Source organism: Ixodes scapularis, unplaced genomic scaffold, assembly GCF_016920785.2.
Source record: "Ixodes scapularis isolate PalLabHiFi unplaced genomic scaffold, ASM1692078v2 PGA_scaffold1__304_contigs__length_218370807, whole genome shotgun sequence".
NCBI classification, from domain to species: Eukaryota; Metazoa; Arthropoda; class Arachnida; order Ixodida; family Ixodidae; genus Ixodes; species Ixodes scapularis.
The window spans coordinates 89,788,440-89,810,064 of NW_024609846.1; the positions used below are offsets into that span (position 1 = coordinate 89,788,440).

Sequence of the window (21,625 nt, forward strand, 5' to 3'; positions counted from 1 at the left end):
GTCCTTTGCGACGAGCGTGTAGGTTTTGTAGGTTTTGCGACGAGCGGCCAGGTTTTCAAATTCATTTATAATTTTAGACATTTGTTCAGAGAGCTATTGATACCATTTTTTGGTGCGCTCAGAAACTTCAAGCTGACGGTTAAGTCAGACCAAGGCATTCAAATATTAAATAATTTAGTTAATTTAATATATGTTCTTATTTTCTAAGGCACTGCATGAAACTAAGCTGCGTGGGTGGTTACCTTCAATACTGACCAAACCTATAATTTATTTTTATCACATTATAGTCATAAAAGCAGATAGTAATAACAGAATATCATTCTGTCGTTCTTCTGCCTAAAGGAAGGTTCACACGGTGTTAGTTCACTCAGCCCGTTTCCTTAAGTTACCCGCTAGTCACCGTGACATCCGTGTCTCGAAAGTCGCGTGCCAGGCTACCCCTTTGAACTGATAGACAAGCTTAATATGAAGCACATATGTCCGAATGACTTGTACGCGAGGTTTCGTAACGTAACGTAACGTAAGAAACCGGACGTAGAAAAATGGTCTGCTTACGCCACGAGTCCCCGGAAAATATGTGCTTCATAGTAACCGTGGCACCAGTTCAAGGAGACAGTCTGGCACGCGATATTCGAAACACGATTTTTTTTTCGGTGATTTATACCTAACAAAAGTAAACGTAAGAAAACAGTGCCCTGTGAACCAGACTTTATTTATACGGGAAAATATTCGAAAAAGTATCATCTCAGAGTCCGGTTGACGCTTCTGGCAAACTGTTTCCCAAACTTCGTTCAGTGCATTTTGTTTCCGCCGCCAGCTTTTGATGTTCTCTACGCTCGTGAAAGGACCATTTCCCAAGCTTCGGGCTTTGACTATACTGGATCATGTAGATCTCACCAGCCAGTTTCGATACGCCATCGCTGCCGGCACGCATTGTGGGAACTGCAGTCTTTGTGCACGCGTGACAGCCCCGTTGCAGGTCTGTGCGAACTGAAGCACGCAACAGCACAAGCTTTCTACTGCACTGGTGCGCCTGCCTCCTGTGGACAACAGCTACGGAGGCGTCACGCATGCATGGATCGCTTAGTCAGAGTCTGCGCTTAGTAAGTTCAGTGCCAACTAATATTGTCGATGTGCGCGACCGAAAGCGTCGCTGTAGTCGGCCTTCCACGATTGGCAAAATGCTGACTATGATGTCAGCAAAGGATTTCTCATCGACAAAAATTAGAGTAATGTAAAAACTTTAATTTGGACGATGTTGGCAGTGTTGGTCTCAGGGCGCAACGATTTCAAGCTTCCACTACGCTCATTACAAACACCATCGAACTTGTTGTTCGCAGGGTAATGATGTCACGAGAGGTAACCCTAACCGCGAATTCACACTGGAAGCGGATCCGCGTTCGCAAAGCGGTTGCGAACGCGATTGTATAGAGATCCAGTACAATTGCACGCGTACTTGATGTCATCGAGTGCATGTGCAGTTGTACTGGATCTTTATACAACCACGTTCGCAACCGCCTTGCGAACGCAGATCCGCTTCCAGTGTGAATGAGCGGTAAGAGGGCTCCGCCAATACATATCGCCGCTAATAGTACTCATCTAATGGCGAACTCCGCTTGGGCGTTTTGGAGCGCACCGGGATCAGTTGACCAGATCCGAATCCCCAGTGGAACATGACCACTGCTCCGGGATCGGCGGAGGCCTTCCCGTCATTCAACTGCCCGGGAGTTCCATTTCCGCGGCCGCCGCGGCCGTTTCGAAGACGTTTTCGCAATCGCGGCGCTAAAGCCTGGTTCAGACAGTTGCGTTTGACTGCGTTTGACTGCGTTGCGGCTGCGAGAAACCAGGATATCTCTGCTGATTATATCGCGTGCCAAGACGATTCCCTGAATTGGATTCTACGCTTCATACGAAGCACAGATGTGCCGGTGACTCGCTTTCGGTTCTCGACGTAACGCAGTCAAACGCACTCAAACGCAAGTGTCTGAACCGGCCTTAACACGTGTTCGACTCACGAACGGCAGGAATGGCTCGAGAGCTTCTAGCAAAGATTGCCGGAATGCCCGTAGCGCGGCCAAAACCTTCTCCTTCCTGGAAAACGAACCGGCTGTCGAGCCAAGGGGTAAGCAAAGACTTTACTATAGGGGGAATACATTCCACTCTGCTCATTTGCATTAGACAGAACGCCTACAGCGCCGAATCCAGCCCTGACGGAGTGGAGGTCCGCGTCAGTCCACGCGCAAGTGCACGTGGATGTTCGCGGCGGCCGCGGCGGTGTCGTCTCCGATTTTACCTAGAGCCCCTTTGTAAAGGGTTTATATCCGTCTCGTCTCGTCTCGTGACGTGAAGTCTCTCGTTGTCTTCGGGTCTGTGCTGACGTCGTTGCCGCCGATTGCCAGTCAAGGGTCTCTTCTCTTGGGTTTTAGTGATGTCGGGATCGTAGGCTTTTAGGGTTGAATAACTTGGTTTAATATGCAGGTATTATACACAAAAATTACAACATAGTTAAAGTTCGCTAGTTCTCAAAACTCGATGGCCTCTGCCGTTCAACTCTCTAAGTGACAGCTCTGCACTTTATCTACTTAATTTTCCGCATCGCTCTCAATGGGACTTTTATCTCAACTCCTCCTGCATCGCTCTCGATGCGTCTCCCTTGAAATCTCTTAGTTGACTTCCGTTTCTCAACTCTCCTGCTCCCAACATAGCTACCCTCGTTTCTCTCTCTCTCTCTCTTTCACTCTCTCCCTCTGACACACATTCTCGTCTTCGTGGTACGGCTACACAAATCCCGACAAGCAAAATAGTAAAGGAGTTCAGTTGGCGCTATCCAAAACGAAACGGCCCTCCGCCGCCGACTCTGTAAACATTAAAATCATCGACCCTTACAAACGCACATTAGCCGATTCCCGGTACAACCCCGAAAGGTCGGCGACACGAAAGGGACGTGCCATCAACGTCATAAATCTTGTACACAAATCAGTACACATTCCGACCGAAGCTCTCAAGAGCAGCTAAAATAATAAAAAGCACCTCCGTACACGGAGAAGACGCGGCACCCGTACACGAATGTAAGGTTACAACGTTCACGTTCGCGCCTCCACTTGGGGCCCATTAACCCCGGGAGGGGAAACGCGCCGTGCCGTAAAGATGCTGGAACCCCCGAAGAAAGCAAAAACATAGAAAATAACACGACACCCTTCATGTTTCAAAAGTAGCGCAAGGTGCGTCGATGCACGAGGCACGTGGAACGTGCGACCCTTGAGAAGATCATGGCGGCATAGCGCAGCAAACTATTTAGCGCACCACTGAGCTAGAGTCCACCGTGGCTAGAGTATAGACGCCATGTTATTCTTAGAAGTGGCGCGCGGCACGTGTCTCGCGCATTTCCACAACAATGAATTTGGTATGTAGAACATCAATATCATCGATAGCCGAGACCTCCCCGACGATAGATGGCTCTCGCCAAGCCCAGAAAACCTGTCCGCGCCGAGGCTATTGTATTTGAGAGGAGTGGAATGTATTCCCCCTAGTAAAGTATTTGGGGTAAGCAAGCGGCCATTACGAATTCTGAGGCGAGATCAGGCGAGATGCCCCGCGAGAAAGGTGTTTGCGCCTTGGGCTGGCCCGGCTGACTTCAGGTTGAATCCCCCGAAATCGTCGGAGCGACTTTTCTCGGATCCAGATCGAGATGCGGAGCGGGAGCTAATCCAAAATGACCAGTGGAACACGTCCGTCTCGATCCCGATTGTCCAGTGAAATCGGCTCGCTCCAGAAAAGTCGATCCCGGCGCGCTCCAAAACGACCAGTGGAATTCGCCATAAGAAATATCTTCCACGTACCTGTGGTGCCAGCCTCTTAAGCCCGTTCAGGGGCATCTTGTTGTACCGCTTGCTTATGTTGCGCCTCTCTTCACGTGGCAACGAATACTGGAAAAAGGAAAGAGTGTCATTATACTATAGGGTGTCCTAAATAACCAGGCTCGATCTAAAATGGGCGGTAAAAATCGGCGGCTGCACGTACCAAACTAAAGGTTTCGTCAGAGTTGTATTTCACAGGTCGGTTTTATCTCGTAAACTTGCAAAGCGTATCTCCCTCTCTATAAACAAATAGGGTCAAGAAAACTTGCCAGGGTCAACGGTGGATGGCGACGCAGACGATCGAGTCGTGTGGCGGGGCGCGTTCGGAGCAAGTATTGATTGATGGCTCTACCTCCTTATCGAGAATGCTCGCAACGACCCTGGTCTAATAAAAAGACCGTTATCTTTCTTAAATGCACCTTTGGTTTAAAAATAAATGCGAACAATAACAAAAAAACTTGAAGTAAAAAAATAAAGAAAAAAACGCGGTTGCATAACAACGGCGTTCTCGCTGCCGACGGATTTCGTCTGCGTGTCGCCTGCTCTCTTTTGCCGGTCGGCTGCAGATTCCGACGCTGCTCCCGACGTCATCTATCAATACGTACTCAAAACAAGCCCCGTCACTAGATTCGGTCGTCTGCGTCGGCAACCGCCGTAGACCCTGGAAAGTGTTTTGGCCCATTTTTTTACAGAAGGAAAGCTACGCTTCGTAATTTTACAAGATAAAAGCGACCTGTGAAATACACTTTTGACAAAAAGTTTAGATTGCTAGGTGCCGGGCGCCAATTTTACGGCCCATTTTAGGTCAAGCCTGGTTCTTTCAGACACCCCCTATATTGTCACTAACAGAAACGAAGGGTGTTGCGCGTCCGGGGTCTATCATTATCGCTCAGCAGTTAAGGAGCTTGTGCCACCTGCCAATAAGAACGTCCAAAAATAAATCACGAAGGAAATAGTGTGAATATAAGTTAGGACGTTTCCTAAGGTGTCGGTGACTATAGTTTGCTTCACTTTATGATCCAGCGAAGCCGAAGCTACGAGCATGAGTACGCTGCCCTAAACGATGCTTGCACAGCACGAGCGCATATACTCAGCAGGGACTATATGAAAGCCCGTAGCTCGATCACTCTTGTAGTTTCTGCTTCGCCCACACTTCAAATGAAACGGAGCACAGAGGCAGAGGCATCCATCGCTTCTCTGTGCAGCTTTGTCCTACAGATAAGGCCAGAAAGTAATATAGCACTTGCGTATTTTAAACATCAGTACCCGAACGTCCTTTTAGTCTGCCCATAACCAGTGAGGAGAACGGGCCAACGCCTCCCAGGTAAAGAGGCGACAGTGCTGGATCTATGACGTCACCTACCAAAGGCCAGTGAGGGGCACGGACCGGACACGAGTGCAGCGTCAGCTTTCAGTTGTGACTCGTGTTCAATTAGTGAGGACACAAGTACCAGCCGAACACTGACGCAGCACTCGTGTACAGTCGGTGCCCCAGGATGACGTCACGCATCCAATAATATGGCCTTGTTATCTGGGAGGCGTTGCTTCAACTGTCATGCCCCATCAATGACAAAACGAATCAACGGTTTTTACCACTTATTATAGTAATATTATTGGTTTAACGTAGAATTTTTGTTTCTCAAGCTATTTTAATGGAGGAATGTAACGTTTGACTGTAACAGCTGCTGTAACGAAAAATCGACTTCGAAAAGCGTTAGACTCATAGGGAACTACTTAAAATTATCCTGGCAGGATCCGTACTCCCCACCTGGAGATTGCGAGCCAGGTGCCTTGCCGACTGAGTTTCCCAGGGTCGGTGGCTGATAGCACCTAAAAGTGAACTCAATGGCACGAGGCGCGGCCTCTCCTGTCAAGCAGTACCTTCTCACGGTGTCTGTCAGATATGCGAGCGAATCTTCTGTAGGCGGTGCCGTTCAGACGCCCTATTACTCTTCCCTGAAAAGCCTATCCCACATTCAGTGCTTACTCTTCGTCTTTGTCAACGCGATCAACCTTGTTTATTTTTCTTGGTTCTAACGGCCACCATGTTAAATATCGATCTAGCTGGGTTGAGGAAAAGTACCAAATTACTTAATTTGCCGATTGGATGGTGCTAGAATTCAAGGGATTCGTGCCGGTACTATTCTTTTCCCGGCTACACTGTGTTCATTATAGGTATGCCTAAACATTACGGACACTTTGAAAAAGATATGTTACCCACTTTTCAAAGGTGCGCGCCATTTACAAGTTGCGGTGCCAGTTATTTGAATCCGTGATGGCTTGCTTGGGCACGTACTCTTAGCCTGTATCGGACACGAGGGCTGTGTGAGCGTTCGGCGAAGACTCGGCTTCAAACACACGATTCGTGGCCAAAAAATGGCGGCCACCAATGTTGCTGGGTTTGTATTCACTGTCGCCCAGCCCAACTACGTCATACTTCAACGTGGGAACCGTCACACGACAATGGTCTACACACTGACGGGCACGGACCAATGCCGCCTAGAAAACACAAGGCCTGGGCATGACGTCACCGGTAGTGATTCCCGCCCCAGGCAGCAAACACGCTGCGGAGCTAAGCGAGAGTCGCCGCAAAGTGGCAGACCCGCGCGTATTGGCGTCGCCCCGTCATATAGCGTCGCGCTCGTTGTAAGACGTTGCAGGACGCGCTGGTGGCAACGCTGAAGTGGACTAGGCGGCCCTGCGTGCATCCACAAGTGACGCCGTATGGGGGGGAAAGGCGCAATTTTCTTGTTTTCTAGGTGGTTTTGCATGGATGCAGCGTTGCTCACATTCGCCAGCTCAGTCTCGAACTGGAGCGCGTCCCGGAGCTCGGTCTCTGCCGCCATTTTGTCGGCTCCCAGCAGCCCAGCGGCCTCCGTCATGAGCTTCAGGTATGCGGCCACGACGCTGTCGTTCAGCCCCTTGAGGAAGTAGGCGCGGTCAGGGAGTCCCAGGGACGCTTGGTCCAGCTGCAAGCACGAGGAACTCACTTTAACAATCGATTCCGCTTTCATCTTATACTCTTTATATGAGTTCCGTGCGTATATTTTCCCCCCGCAGAAGTCGCGGACAACCAATACATGTGACCAACGGAGGAAGCCGAGAGAACAAAAAGTCTGAAAAACCGCCATTCCCCCCAAAACAGGCCATTACCCTCCTGAAACTCCTCGCAATTCAGAGCTGGTTCACGCACTGTCGTTTTGACTAGGATCAACCGTGGTGCAACTACATATAACACCTTAGGGCGGCAAAGCACATCGGCAAATTGGCACCGTCGCTCAGCCCCAAGTAGGTCCGGAAGAATTCCGATCCGCGTAGAGCTAGAATGAAGCTTTTTGAAGGACAAATCACTGCACTATCTCTGGTAAATGGTCGCTTATAACGTTGTTGGAAGTATTTCAGCACACAGTGAAAGAATGATGCGAAAAATATTGTTGAACAGAAGGTTGAGTGTCCGGGCTATCCGATGCACTCTAAAAAAAATCCCCTGCGTCTACTTTCCCGCATAACACTCGGAGAGCTAATCACAGCAAGTTACGAAGTCAGCTCAGCAAATGATGATGCTGAAACACATGTTTAGACCATAAAACGCAGTCTGAGTTGTGGCATTAAGCAATGTAAGCGTGACGTTTTGCATTGCTTAATGTCACAACTCAGACTGCGCTTTTTAGGTCTAAACATATGTTTCGGCATCGTCATTCGCTAAGCTGCCTCGGTAAGTCGCGACGATTGGCTCTCCGAGTGTTGTGCGGGAAAGCGGACGCATGGGCTTTTTTTAGAGTGTGTGTCCTTTTGTCATAAGCGTATAGAAGCGAGTCCAAGCCATTTGGTCATGCCCAAACGCAAATCTGAGAACCAGGTCTCAGACGGCATGCCATCAATGTTCCAGAGCAAACCGAATTTTAAATTTTTCAATCAAGGTTTTCTTTAGCTTCGTCATTACCTTGTTTCCTTCTGTTGAAAAGAAAAAAGAGAGAAAGAGACCGGGATATCGCCGCTTTCTGTGATTGGCCAGCTCCTGGCACCGCTGGCAAATAGCTGCAAAGGGCGATGTGCCGGTCTCTCGGTCGCGCCGTCTAGATTAGGACCCTTGAAGGTCGCCCTTGGGCTCCTAATTACCTATCATGCAGTCTCCCATGATATGACGAAGACAACAAAACCATTGACGGAGGCATTCAGGTAAGCAGAATTCAACGCATTCAACGTAGGTTTCGGAGACATGCGCCTACTACACACTATTTCACGAAACTCGCAACACTGATGTCATTAACATATCAGCGGTGGTATTCTTTAATAGATATTTCGCGAGTCTGTTCCCAATATGTGGGGTGTTTGATTTTAATTCGAACATATTCATATTAGGATGTCCGTGAATGCTGCTAGTGCAGGTGAGTTACACGGCCAGGGGGATATAATATTCACGCGCTCCATCGAATATTTACCTAAAATGTGTAATTAAATTTTTATTCAGTGATAATGAACATATAATTTCAATTAGAAACTTGCCGAGACTCATCAAAAATAACTCAATCAGTCGCAGATGGACTTGAAGCACGTTGGAAGCGCAAGAGATCGCCATAGTTACCACTCCCGCAACAGGCACAAGGCTAGCAGTGCGTAAACGCGGATGATAAGACTTTCATCCACGTTGTCGCTCCGCTAGCCTCAGGCCTGTCCCGAGTGGTAACTTTGGCACTCTCCCGATGCTTCCCACCTGTTTCAAGTTCATCTGAAATTCACTGATCAAGTGATTTTCGATGACGCTCGGGAAGTTTTTAATTAAAACCGTACGTTCATTTTAATGAACGTACGGCTTTTGAAAGCTTAGTTAATTATTTGACTAACGTCAGGAATAGCCCCTTCAGTGATGTCCCCTTAGCCATATATTGCGAGGGAGTGTTCTAACACAAAGAGGGGCGCGCCAATCAAAGGGCAACACCGAGAACGCGTAAAGAAGGCGCAATGACGATACGGCCAGGCTCGCACGACCATTGGGTGAGGTCGGGGGGAAAACAAGCGCACATGGGCGCATTTGGGAGCTAAACAAACGAACGAGATGCTCAAGGAGCTGACGAACTTGTTCGGCCTAAACTGTTGTGTCTTTATGGCACGTGCAGCCCAGGCTGCACGTGTCTCCACCAACGGTCGCCATTTTTGAAAAAAAAAGTATACAATAAAAAAATGTGCTGCCATCTCTCGGCCGTGCCGCAAACTAAGCTCTGAACGAACCTGTGTCGTCCAAAACAGCCAAAGCGCGAGCGAAAGTGCGCGGACGAGCTAAATTCGTCCTAAACGGTTTAGGACGAATTTACGGACGGCTCTTGGTGGAGGGGCTAGGTTCGTCCAAAACAGTTCAGGGATTAGTGTACCTTTCACAGATTAAAAAAAAAAGAAGTAAATATGTCCGTATTAAAATTAAACTTAAATTATTGTGGTCATTGGGGCACGAAATCAGCTTCCTTATGGAGTAACAACTCCTCCCAAAAGTTATTTTCTTCGGAAAATTATACATGTGTGCAAGCTGTGGTGACAGTAGACATTTCTAAGAACTGTATATACACTGATTGCCTGCGTAACTTTAATAGCAGGCGACTGAATGCCAGGAAAGCATGCAGTGTGCCAGTTGTGGTGTTGCATTCAATCTTTGAGCCGAGTAGTCTGGTATATTGCTAGGGAAAATAAAATAACGGATGAATCTTGATTTGAAGGTTTGTTTCTAATATTCATGACACTTGCGCACTAGAATCTTGTTTTTCGACCATTTTTCTTTTAAGGTGGCTTAGGGCACTTTAGGCTTCTACGTAGTATATGTGAAATAGACCTTGGATGCAAGTTATATATCGAAGTGTTATATTCTTGCTGTACTGCAACACCTTTGTGAACGATATTCTAATGGACGGACCCACAAAGGAAACAAACACACACTTGTGTATCTTTTGTGTTTTCCAACCGGTATGCATCATCGACTGCCGCAATTCAAAACCTTTGCCAGTTTTAGTGCACCATAACAGAATTATTCTAAAGATAGAAAAGCTTTTTTCTTTCAGTGCTAAATATTCATGGATTTGTGGTTTTTGTACCGCTGCATGTGTTCCCTCATTTGTTTGACGTGCACTGGAGGCCGTCACCGGGATGTAGGTTGAAGTAATGTGGTGTACGATATCGCAGGCAAACTTTAAAATCGACGGAAATATTGTGTCATATATAATGAACGTGCGATGGCAGGGCTCCTATACCACTATGCAACCCGCGTTCCTACGCAGGGGAAGGAGGGGAAAGAAAAGTGTTCACCCTCTCCCCCAGACACCACACACACACAAACAAACAAATACACACACGCACGCGCGCGCACGTGCGTGCACGCTCACACGAACACACTATAGAGTACGATCTGCACGCACTCCCTGCGGAGCAACGCTATTGGTCGCGGGCGCTATGACGTCAAACCAACAGCTGCGCCGGCGCTCCTTTACGATCACCGAGGGAGAAATCCGGTGTATTTCTCCTTGGCGCGCGCATCACGCGACGAAAACGTGAGGCTTTTGCGGTGGGCAAAAGCCTAACGTTTTTGTGGCGTGATGCGCGCGCCAGGGAGAAATCCTCGGGATTCCTCCCATGAGTGAATACCCCCCTTACTCTTTTCTATGGTCTCACTACGCTGCGACCAACAGCACCACCGCCACGAGCAAGCAAGGTCCGTGCAGATTTCCCGTATAAAGCAATCGCTTTTCAAAACTGTTCCCTAAAACGTCGATCGTTTGCTCACGAAGATGATGAACCGCGTGTTGTTCCGGAAATCCGGGACGACAAACAGGGCGAGCAGGATGTTGTGGCTGTAGCCAAAGTTGCGGTACTGTATGAGCGCGTCCAGCCAGTGGAACCTGGACGCGTCCCATCCGGGTCCCTCGACCACGGGCCAGCCTCCGAGTGCCCTGAGGACCCTCTGCAGAGGCTCCTCGCCGTACGAGTCAATGAGGCTGGTGTTGAGACAGGACCGGTACATGTGCTTCATCTTGTGGATGAAGCCTGGCTCCGAGTCCTGTGGCGGCTTCTCGACCAGCGAGCGTAGCTGGGCTTTCAGCTGGTCCCAGATAAGGGAGAACTGGGACACCGAAGGCCTGTCCTCCGGAATCGGGTGCCGGTGCACCCAGCCGCCGCACGCGAACTCGTAGAAGTTCTCGCAGGGGTCCACGCTCTGGTTCATGTTCTGGAGCAGGGTGGACGCTGAGCAGAAGGAAGCAAGCAGCTTCAATCAGGCTGCAGGTGTCTGCTCTCCAGTACCAACATAGCGGCGCCGCGTCGCTTGCCAAATGACCGTAGGACCGATCGCCGGTCAAGAGTTTCTACCGACAACCCAAAACTACCTGCTTGACAAATATTCAGCACGCCGGCGTCGCCAACCAATGACAAGTGTTAACTAGTGTTGGTGCTACCGGTAACGCGTTACTTTTAATGACGTAATAATCTACTTGTTACTCTTTCAAAACAGTGAAGCATAACGTACTTATAGGTTACTTATTTTGAGTAACGGGCAACGTAGTTACGTTACCCGTTGACCTTCTTCCTCAGACATCAAAAAAGTACTTAAATATTTTCATGTTTACAGGCGTTATATAAGTAGGGCTCCGTGTTTTCGGAGTTTATTTATCGTGAAATTCGGAGGGTGTTTTTCGGAGTTTATTTTTTAGCGAAAATTCGGTGTTTATCGAAGTTTATTTTTCGTAAATCTCCAATTCTTCGAAATTCGGAGATTAATTTCGTAGTGTTTCCTATTAAAAAATAATAAATATTAACCGGATGCAAACGTATGCCAGATAAAAAATAAACGCGCTTGTATCAATTAAGATTTCTTCAGTTGAATTTGGCGTTGGTGTCATTGGCAATACTAATTTGTCCCACGACAAAATTCGCACACAAGTGTGGCTTCGATAAACGTCGATACCTTAAAATCAGTAAACTGCCGGAGGTAGCCGCAAGGAAGCTCGTAGTCATCCCATTGATCTATCCCGCGACCGTGAGAGGTGGTTTGGTTAAGGATGCAATAGAGAAGTTTCAGCTCCCCCTCTTCCCCATTTTGTACAATCTCTATGGTCCATAGCTTTCACTGTTACCCCCAGAAACACATCCTCTCCTTTCTCTAAATCCCATAGCCCAAACTGGAAACCAAAGGAGTGGCTTTTGTCGTGACACGAATGGTACGATGACCTGTTTCCCTGAACCAACCTTGCCGAGACAAGCCGTGAGACCCCCTTTTGACAACGGTTCGAGGCTGGAAAGATCATTATTAGGGTTGTGCGAATATTCGAAATCTCGAATAGTAGTTACGAATAATTCACTATTCGATATTCGCTTCGAGAAGAACTGCACTATTCGCGTTTTTCGAAGTGTTGATTGCGGCGAGTTTGCCCCGTTGAGTACGCGTCTTACCAAGCAATAGTGCGCTGCGGGGAAGCAATACCTATGGAAGCAAGCTTCGCGGGTATTGCTTTGCTTCTCTGCATTGCATCGGCGCTCGGTAAGAAGTGCACTCAACGGGGTAACCCGCTGCGAAAATCCTTCGCCATGACACGTCAGTTATCGCTATGACTGCACTGTGAATTAACGCAGCGCTGCTAATTTTTATAACGTCTCAACAGTAGGCTTCCCTTAGTGCCTAACTACATCGTCAATAGTTTTTTTTTTATCATTGCAAGAAATTTTTGCTACATTCATAGGCTGCTAATCCACAATTCGCAAAAAAGCTGCTGCACATGCGCGAGCAGAGCGTGTTGCTAGCGCCCCCTGTTTGGTTGGAAAACAAATAGGCGTGCAGGCTATTCCTAGGCTGCAAGAGACGCGCGGAAGCGAAGACACCGTGAGCGAGGACGAAGAAAGTTCGCGAGTCGCTTTTGTTTGTCGCCATGCCGGCGCACTGTATTTCGTATGGTTGCGCGAATTACTTTTATGGGACTGTACGACACGAGGGCGCACGACACGAGAGCGCCGACAGAGCGCGCGGCAGGAGAGCGCCGCGACACCAGGGCGCACGACGGGAGAGCGCCGCGACACGAGAGCGCGTGCAGAGCGCACGACAGCAGAGCGCCGCGACACCAGAGCGCACGACGGGAGAGCGCCGCGACACGAGAGCGCGTGCAGAGCGCACGACGGGAGAGCGCCGCGACACCAGAGCGCACGACGGGAGAGCACCGCGACACGAGAGCGCGTGCAGAGCGCACGACGGGAGAGCGCCGCGACACCAGAGCGCACGACGGGAGAGCGCCGCGACACGAGAGCGCGTGCAGAGCGCACGACAGCAGAGCGCCGCGACACCAGAGCGCACGACGGGAGAGCGCCGCGACACGAGAGCACGTGCAGAGCGCACGACGGGAGAGCGCCGCGACACCAGAGCGCACGACGGGAGAGCGCCGCGACACGAGAGCGCGTGCAGAGCGCACGACAGCAGAGCGCCGCGACGCCAGAGCGCACGACGGGAGAGCGCCGCGACACGAGAGCGCGTGCAGAGCGCACGACGCGAGAGCGCCGCGACACCAGAGCGCGTGCAAAGCGCACGACGGGAGAGCGCCGCGACACCAGAGCGCACGACGGGAGAGCGCCGCGACACGAGAGCGCGTGCAGAGCGCACGACAGCAGAGCGCCGCGACACCAGAGCGCACGACGGGAGAGCGCCGCGACACGAGAGCGCGTGCAGAGCGCACGACGGGAGAGCGCCGCGACACCAGAGCGCACGACGGGAGAGCGCCGCGACACGAGAGCGCGTGCAGAGCGCACGACGGGAGAGCGCCGCGACACGAGAGCGTGTGCAGGGCGCACGACAGCAGAGCGCCGCGACACCAGAGCACACGACGGGAGAGCGCCGCGACACGAGAGCACGTGCAGAGCGCACGACGGGAGAGCGCCGCGACACCAGAGCGCACGACGGGAGAGCGCCGCGACACGAGAGCGCGTGCAGAGCGCACGACGGGAGAGCGCCGCGACACGAGAGCGCGTACAGAGCGCATGACGGGAGAGCGCCGCGACACCAGAGCGCACGACGGGAGAGCGCCGCGACACGAGAGCGCGTGCAGAGCGCACAACGGGAGAGCGCCGCGACACGAGAGCGCGTGCACAGCACACGACAGCAGAGCGCCGCGACACGAGAGCGCACGACGGGAGAGCGCCGCGACACGAGAGCGCGTGCAGAGCGCACGACGGGAGAGCGCCGCGACACCAGAGCGCACGACGGGAGAGCGCCGCGACACGAGAGCGCGTGCAGAACGCACGACAGCAGAGCGCCGCGACACCAGAGCGCACGACGGGAGAGCGCCGCGACACGAGAGCGCGTGCAGAGCGCACGACGGGAGAGCGCCGCGACACGAGAGCGTGTGCAGGGCGCACGACAGCAGAGCGCCGCGACACCAGAGCACACGACGGGAGAGCGCCGCGACACGAGAGCACGTGCAGAGCGCACGACGGGAGAGCGCCGCGACACCAGAGCGCATGACGGGAGAGCGCCGCGACACGAGAGCGCGTGCAGAGCGCACGACGGGAGAGCGCCGCGACACGAGAGCGCGTACAGAGCGCATGACGGGAGAGCGCCGCGACACCAGAGCGCACGACGGGAGAGCGCCGCGACACGAGAGCGCGTGCAGAGCGCACAACGGGAGAGCGCCGCGACACGAGAGCGCGTGCACAGCACACGACAGCAGAGCGCCGCGACACGAGAGCGCACGACGGGAGAGCGCCGCGACACGAGAGCGCGTGCAGAGCGCACGACGGGAGAGCGCCGCGACACCAGAGCGCACGACGGGAGAGCGCCGCGACACGAGAGCGCGTGCAGAACGCACGACAGCAGAGCGCCGCGACACCAGAGCGCACGACGGGAGAGCGCCGCGACACGAGAGCGCGTGCAGAGCGCACGAAGGGAGAGCGCCGCGACACCAGAGCGCACGACGGGAGAGCGCCGCGACACAAGAGCGCGTGCAGAGCACACGACGGGAGAGCGCTGCGACACGAGAGCGTGTGCAGAGCGCACGACAGCAGAGCGCCGCGACACCAGAGCGCACGACGGGAGAGCGCCGCGACACCAGAGCGCACGACGGGAGAGCGCCGCGACACGAGAGCGCGTGCAGAGCGCACGACGGGAGAGCGCCGCGACACCAGAGCGCACGACGGGAGAGCGCCGCGACACGAGAGCGCGTGATGAGCGCACGACGGGAGAGCGCCGCGACACCAGAACGCACGACGGGAGAGCGCCGCGACACGAGAGCGCGTGCAGAGCGCACGACGGGAGAGCGCCGCGACACCAGAGCGCACGACGGGAGAGCGCCGCGACACGAGAGCGCGTGCAGAACGCACGACAGCAGAGCGCCGCGACACCAGAGCGCACGACGGGAGAGCGCCGCGACACGAGAGCGCGTGCAGAGCGCACGAAGGGAGAGCGCCGCGACACCAGAGCGCACGACGGGAGAGCGCCGCGACACAAGAGCGCGTGCAGAGCACACGACGGGAGAGCGCTGCGACACGAGAGCGTGTGCAGAGCGCACGACAGCAGAGCGCCGCGACACCAGAGCGCACGACGGGAGAGCGCCGCGACACCAGAGCGCACGACGGGAGAGCGCCGCGACACGAGAGCGCGTGCAGAGCGCACGACGGGAGAGCGCCGCGACACCAGAGCGCACGACGGGAGAGCGCCGCGACACGAGAGCGCGTGCAGAGCGCACGACAGCAGAGCGCCGCGAAACCAGAGTGCACGACGGGAGAGCGCCGCGAAACGAGAGCGCGTGCAGAGCTCACGACGGGAGAGCGCCGCGACACCAGAGCGCACGACGGGAGAGCGCCGCGACACGAGAGCGCGTGATGAGCGCACGACGGGAGAGCGCCGCGACACCAGAGCGCACGACGGGAGAGCGCCGCGACACGAGAGCGCGTGCAGAGCGCACGACGGGAGAGCGCCGCGACACCAGAGCGCACGACGGGAGAGCGCCGCGACACGAGAGCGCGTGCAGAGCGCACGACGGGAGAGCGCCGCGACACGAGAGCGCGTGCAGAGCGCACGACAGCAGAGCGCCGCGACACCAGAGCGCACGACGGGAGAGCGCCGCGACACGAGAGCGCGTGCAGAGCGCACGAAGGGAGAGCGCCGCGACACCAGAGCGCACGACGGGAGAGCGCCGCGACACGAGAGCGCGTGCAGAGCGCACGAAGGGAGAGCGCCGCGAAACCAGAGTGCACGACGGGAGAGCGCCGCGACACGAGAGCGCGTGCAGAGCGCACGAAGGGAGAGCGCCGCGACACCAGAGCGCACGACGGGAGAGCGCCGCGACACAAGAGCGCGTGCAGAGCACACGACGGGAGAGCGCTGCGACACGAGAGCGTGTGCAGAGCGCACGACAGCAGAGCGCCGCGACACCAGAGCGCACGACGGGAGAGCGCCGCGACACCAGAGCGCACGACGGGAGAGCGCCGCGACACGAGAGCGCGTGCAGAGCGCACGACGGGAGAGCGCCGCGACACCAGAGCGCACGACGGGAGAGCGCCGCGACACGAGAGCGCGTGCAGAGCGCACGACAGCAGAGCGCCGCGAAACCAGAGTGCACGACGGGAGAGCGCCGCGAAACGAGAGCGCGTGCAGAGCGCACGACGGGAGAGCGCCGCGACACCAGAGCGCACGACGGGAGAGCGCCGCGACACGAGAGCGCGTGATGAGCGCACGACGGGAGAGCGCCGCGACACCAGAGCGCACGACGGGAGAGCGCCGCGACACGAGAGCGCGTGCAGAGCGCACGACGGGAGAGCGCCGCGACACCAGAGCGCACGACGGGAGAGCGCCGCGACACGAGAGCGCGTGCAGAGCGCACAACGGGAGAGCGCCGCGACACGAGAGCGCGTGCAGAGCGCACGACAGCAGAGCGCCGCGACACGAGAGCACGTGCAGAGCGTACGACGGGAGAGCGCCGCGACACGAGAGCGCGTGCAGAGCGCACGACGGGAGAGCGCCGCGACACGAGAGCGCGTGCAGAGCGCACGATGGGAGAGCGCCGCGACACGAGAGCGTGTGCAGAGCGCACGACAGCAGAGCGCCGCGACACGAGAGCACGTGCAGAGCGCACGATGGGAGAGCGCCGCGACACGAGAGCGTGTGCAGAGCGCACGACAGCAGAGCGCCGCGACACGAGAGCGCGTGCAGAGCGCACGATGGGAGAGCGCCGCGACACGAGAGCGTGTGCAGAGCGCACGACAGCAGAGCGCCGCGACACGAGAGCGCGTGCAGAGCGCACGATGGGAGAGCGCCGCGACACGAGAGCGTGTGCAGAGCGCACGACAGCAGAGCGCCGCGACACGAGAGCACGTGCAGAGCGTACGACGGGAGAGCGCCGCGACACCAGAGCGCACGACGGGAGAGCGCCGCGACACGAGAGCACGTGCAGAGCGCACGACGGGAGAGCGCCGCGACACCAGAGCGCACGACGGGAGAGCGCCGCGACACGAGAGCGCGTGCAGAGCGCACGATGGGAGAGCGCCGCGACACGAGAGCGTGTGCAGAGCGCACGACAGGAGAGCGCCGCGACACGAGAGCACGTGCAGAGCGCACGACGGGAGAGCGCCGCGACACCAGAGCGCACGACGGGAGAGCGCCGCGACACGAGAGCGCGTGCAGAGCGCACGATGGGAGAGCGCCGCGACACGAGAGCGTGTGCAGAGCGCACGACAGGAGAGCGCCGCGACACGAGAGCACGTGCAGAGCGTACGACGGGAGAGCGCCGCGACACCAGAGCGCACGACGGGAGAGCGCCGCGACACGAGAGCACGTGCAGAGCGCACGACGGGAGAGCGCCGCGACACCAGAGCGCACGACGGGAGAGCGCCGCGACACGAGAGCGCGTGCAGAGCGCACGGCGGGAGAGTGCCGCGACACCAGAGCGCACGACGGGAGAGAGCCGCGACACGAGAGCGCGTGCAGAGCGCACGACAGGAGAGCGCCGCGACACCAGAGCGCACGACGGGAGAGCGCCGCGACACGAGAGCGCGTGCAGAGCGCACGACGGGAGAGCGCCGCGACACCAGAGCGCACGACGGGAGAGCGCCGCGACACGAGAGCGCACGACGGGAGAGCGCCGCGACACGAGAGCGCGTGCAGAGCGCACGACGGGAGAGTGCCGCGACACCAGAGCGCACGACGGGAGAGCGCCGCGACACCAGAGCGCACGACGGGAGAGCGCCGCGACACGAGAGCGCGTGCAGAGCGCACGACGGGAGAGCGCCGCGACACGAGAGCGCGTGCAGAGCGCACGACAGCAGAGCGCCGCGACACCAGAGCGCACGACGGGAGAGCGCCGCGACACGAGAGCGCACGACGGGAGAGCGCCGCGACACGAGAGCGCGTGCAGAGCGCACGACGGGAGAGTGCCGCGACACCAGAGCGCACGACGGGAGAGCGCCGCGACACCAGAGCGCACGACGGGAGAGCGCCGCGACACGAGAGCGCGTGCAGAGCGCACGACGGGAGAGCGCCGCGACACCAGAGCGCACGACGGGAGAGCGCCGCGGCACGAGAGCGCGTGCAGAGCGCACGACGGGAGAGCGCCGCGACACCAGAGCGCACGACGGGAGAGCGCCGCGACACGAGAGCGCGTGCAGAGCGCACGACGGGAGAGCGCCGCGACATGAGAGCGTGTGCAGAGCGCACGACAGCAGAGCGCCGCGACACCAGAGCGCACGACGGGAGAGCGCCGCGACACGAGAGCACGTGCAGGGCGCACGACGGGAGAGCGCCGCGACACCAGTGCGCACGACGGGAGAGCGCCGCGACACGAGAGCGCGTGCAGAGCGCACGACGGGAGAGCGCCGCGACACCAGAGCGCACGACGGGAGAGCGCCGCGACACGAGAGCGCGTGCAGAGCGCACGACGGGAGAGCGCCGCGACACGAGAGCGCGTGCAGAGTGCACGACAGCAGAGCGCCGCGACACCAGAGCGCACGACGGGAGAGCGCCGCGACACGAGAGCGCGTGCAGAGCGCACGACGGGAGAGCGCCGCGACACGAGAGCGCGTGCAGATCGCACGACAGCAGAGCGCCGCGACACCAGCGCGCACGACGGGAGAGCGCCGCGACACGAGAGCACGTGCAGAGCGCACGACGGGAGAGCGCCGCGACACGAGAGCGCGTGCAGAGCGCACGACGGGAGAGCGCCGCGACACCAGAGCGCACGACGGGGGAGCGCCGCTACACGAGAGCGCGTGCAGAGCGCACGACAGCAGAGCGCCGCGACACCAGAGCGCACGACGGGAGAGCGCCGCGACACCAGAGCGCACGACGGGAGAGCGCCGCGGCACCAGAGCGCACGACGGGAGAGCGCCGCGACACCAGAGCGCACGACGGGAGAGCGCCGCTACACGAGAGCGCGTGCAGAGCGCACGACAGCAGAGCGCCGCGACACCAGAGCGCACGACGGGAGAGCGCCGCGGCACCAGAGCGCACGACGGGAGAGCGCCGCGGCACAAGAGCGCACGACGGGAGAGCGCCGCGACACCAGAGCGCACGACGGGAGAGCGCCGCGGCACCAGTGCGCACGACGGGAGAGCGCCGCGGCACCAGAGCGCACGACGGGAGAGCGCCGCGGCACCAGAGCGCACGACGGGAGAGCGCCGCGACACCAGAGCGCACGACGGGAGAGCGCCGCTACACGAGAGCGCGTGCAGAGCGCACGACAGCAGAGCGCCGCGACACCAGAGCGCACGACGGGAGAGCGCCGCGGCACCAGAGCGCACGACGGGAGAGCGCCGCGGCACCAGAGCGCACGACGGGAGAGCGCCGCGACACCAGAGCGCACGACGGGGGAGCGCCGCTACACGAGAGCGCGTGCAGAGCGCACGACAGCAGAGCGCCGCGACACCAGAGCGCACGACGGGAGAGCGCCGCGACACCAGAGCGCACGACGGGAGAGCGCCGCGGCACCAGAGCGCACGACGGGAGAGCGCCGCGACACCAGAGCGCACGACGGGAGAGCGCCGCGACACCAGAGCGCACGACGGGAGAGCGCCGCGGCACCAGAGCGCACGACGGGAGAGCGCCGCGACACCAGAGCGCACGACGGGAGAGCGCCGCGACACGAGAGCGCGTGCAGATCGCACGACAGCAGAGCGCCGCGACACCAGCGCGCACGACGGGAGAGCGCCGCGACACGAGAGCGCGTGCAGAGCGCACGACGGGAGAGCGCCGCGACACGAGAGCGCGTGCAGAGCGCACGACGGGAGAGCGCCGCGACACCAGAGCGCACGACGGGGGAGCGCCGCTACACGAGAGCGCGTGCAGAGCGCACGACAGCAGAGCGCCGCGACACCAGAGCGCACGACGGGAGAGCGCCGCGACACCAGAGCGCACGACGGGAGAGCGCCGCGGCACCAGAGCGCACGACGGGAGAGCGCCGCGACACCAGAGCGCACGACGGGAGAGCGCCGCGACACGAGAGCGCGTGCAGATCGCACGACAGCAGAGCGCCGCGACACCAGCGCGCACGACGGGAGAGCGCCGCGACACGAGAGCACGTGCAGAGCGCACGACGGGAGAGCGCCGCGACACGAGAGCGCGTGCAGAGCGCACGACGGGAGAGCGCCGCGACACCAGAGCGCACGACGGGGGAGCGCCGCTACACGAGAGCGCGTGCAGAGCGCACGACAGCAGAGCGCCGCGACACCAGAGCGCACGACGGGAGAGCGCCGCGACACCAGAGCGCACGACGGGAGAGCGCCGCGGCACCAGAGCGCACGACGGGAGAGCGCCGCGACACCAGAGCGCACGACGGGAGAGCGCCGCGACACGAGAGCGCGTGCAGAGCGCACGACAGCAGAGCGCCGCGACACCAGAGCGCACGACGGGAGAGCGCCGCGACACGAGAGCGCGTGCCATTAGAGCGCGCGTCACGAGAGCGCATGTGCGCGCCTTGGGAATGACCGATGTTTGAGTCTTCAAACACATGTTTTCTCGGATCGAACGCTTTACGTCATTTTATTGGTTGAGTATGCATACTTGTAGGAAGACTAAAAAATACAATTTTCGCAAACTCGAAATGAAGAAGCATGATTCAGAATTTCGGAAATATAGTGGTTTATCGATTGCCGCTCCATTATATTAAAAAAAAACATTCAAAGATTGAATGATTGCGCGACACCGCGGACGTAGTCTAGCATGGGTCAGGTCACTTGGACCACACAACGACCGGACCTCCCGAAGGTCATGAGAATCAGGGAAACCCAGCAATAGAGAACCCTTTGGTGGCATTTCTTCCTACTTTACACCTAAGAATCTTTTTTCCGGGACATTTTTTTCCGGAGACCTCTTTTTCCGGGGACCTCTTTTTCCAGGGAAATTTCCTCCGGAACCCCCAACCAACAACGTTATTAGACGGCGGTACTTGCAATTGCAACATGAACCATGCAACCATAAACTAAAGGGGTAATTAGAGACTGTTAGTTCATTGCCCAAACCGCATATTGGTACCTCCATTGTCCACCAACATTGAACAGCACATACCGAAGACAACATCCACAAAGCACAAAGCCCTACTTTAATGAAATATCGTTTTGATAAAACAAAAAGCACCCTGTATGTTGCATATAATTTACAATATATTGGGCAACTAACTTACTTGCAAAAAACTGCGCTATCCGAGAAAACATGTGTTTGAAGACTCCAATATCGGTCATTCCCCAGGCGCGCACGCGCGCTCTCATGACGCCCGCTCTAGTGGCACGCGCTCTCCTCTCGCTCGCTCTCCCGTCGTGCGCTCTGG

The 21,625-nt window shown here is 57.0% G+C and overlaps 1 protein-coding gene across 1 annotated transcript in view; it reads right to left on the reverse strand.

The window, feature by feature from the left end:
• Positions 1-221: 221 nt before the first annotated feature.
• LOC121835774 (neprilysin-2-like) overlaps positions 222-21,625 on the reverse strand; it is a 66,725-nt gene continuing 45,321 nt past the window's right edge. The window contains exons 4-7 of the mRNA XM_042290267.1: positions 10,624-11,081; positions 6,647-6,826; positions 3,840-3,926; positions 222-260 (exon numbers count right to left, since the gene is read on the reverse strand). Coding sequence (XP_042146201.1) covers positions 222-260; positions 3,840-3,926; positions 6,647-6,826; positions 10,624-11,081 — 764 coding nt within the window. The remainder of the gene's footprint in view (positions 261-3,839; positions 3,927-6,646; positions 6,827-10,623; positions 11,082-21,625) is intronic.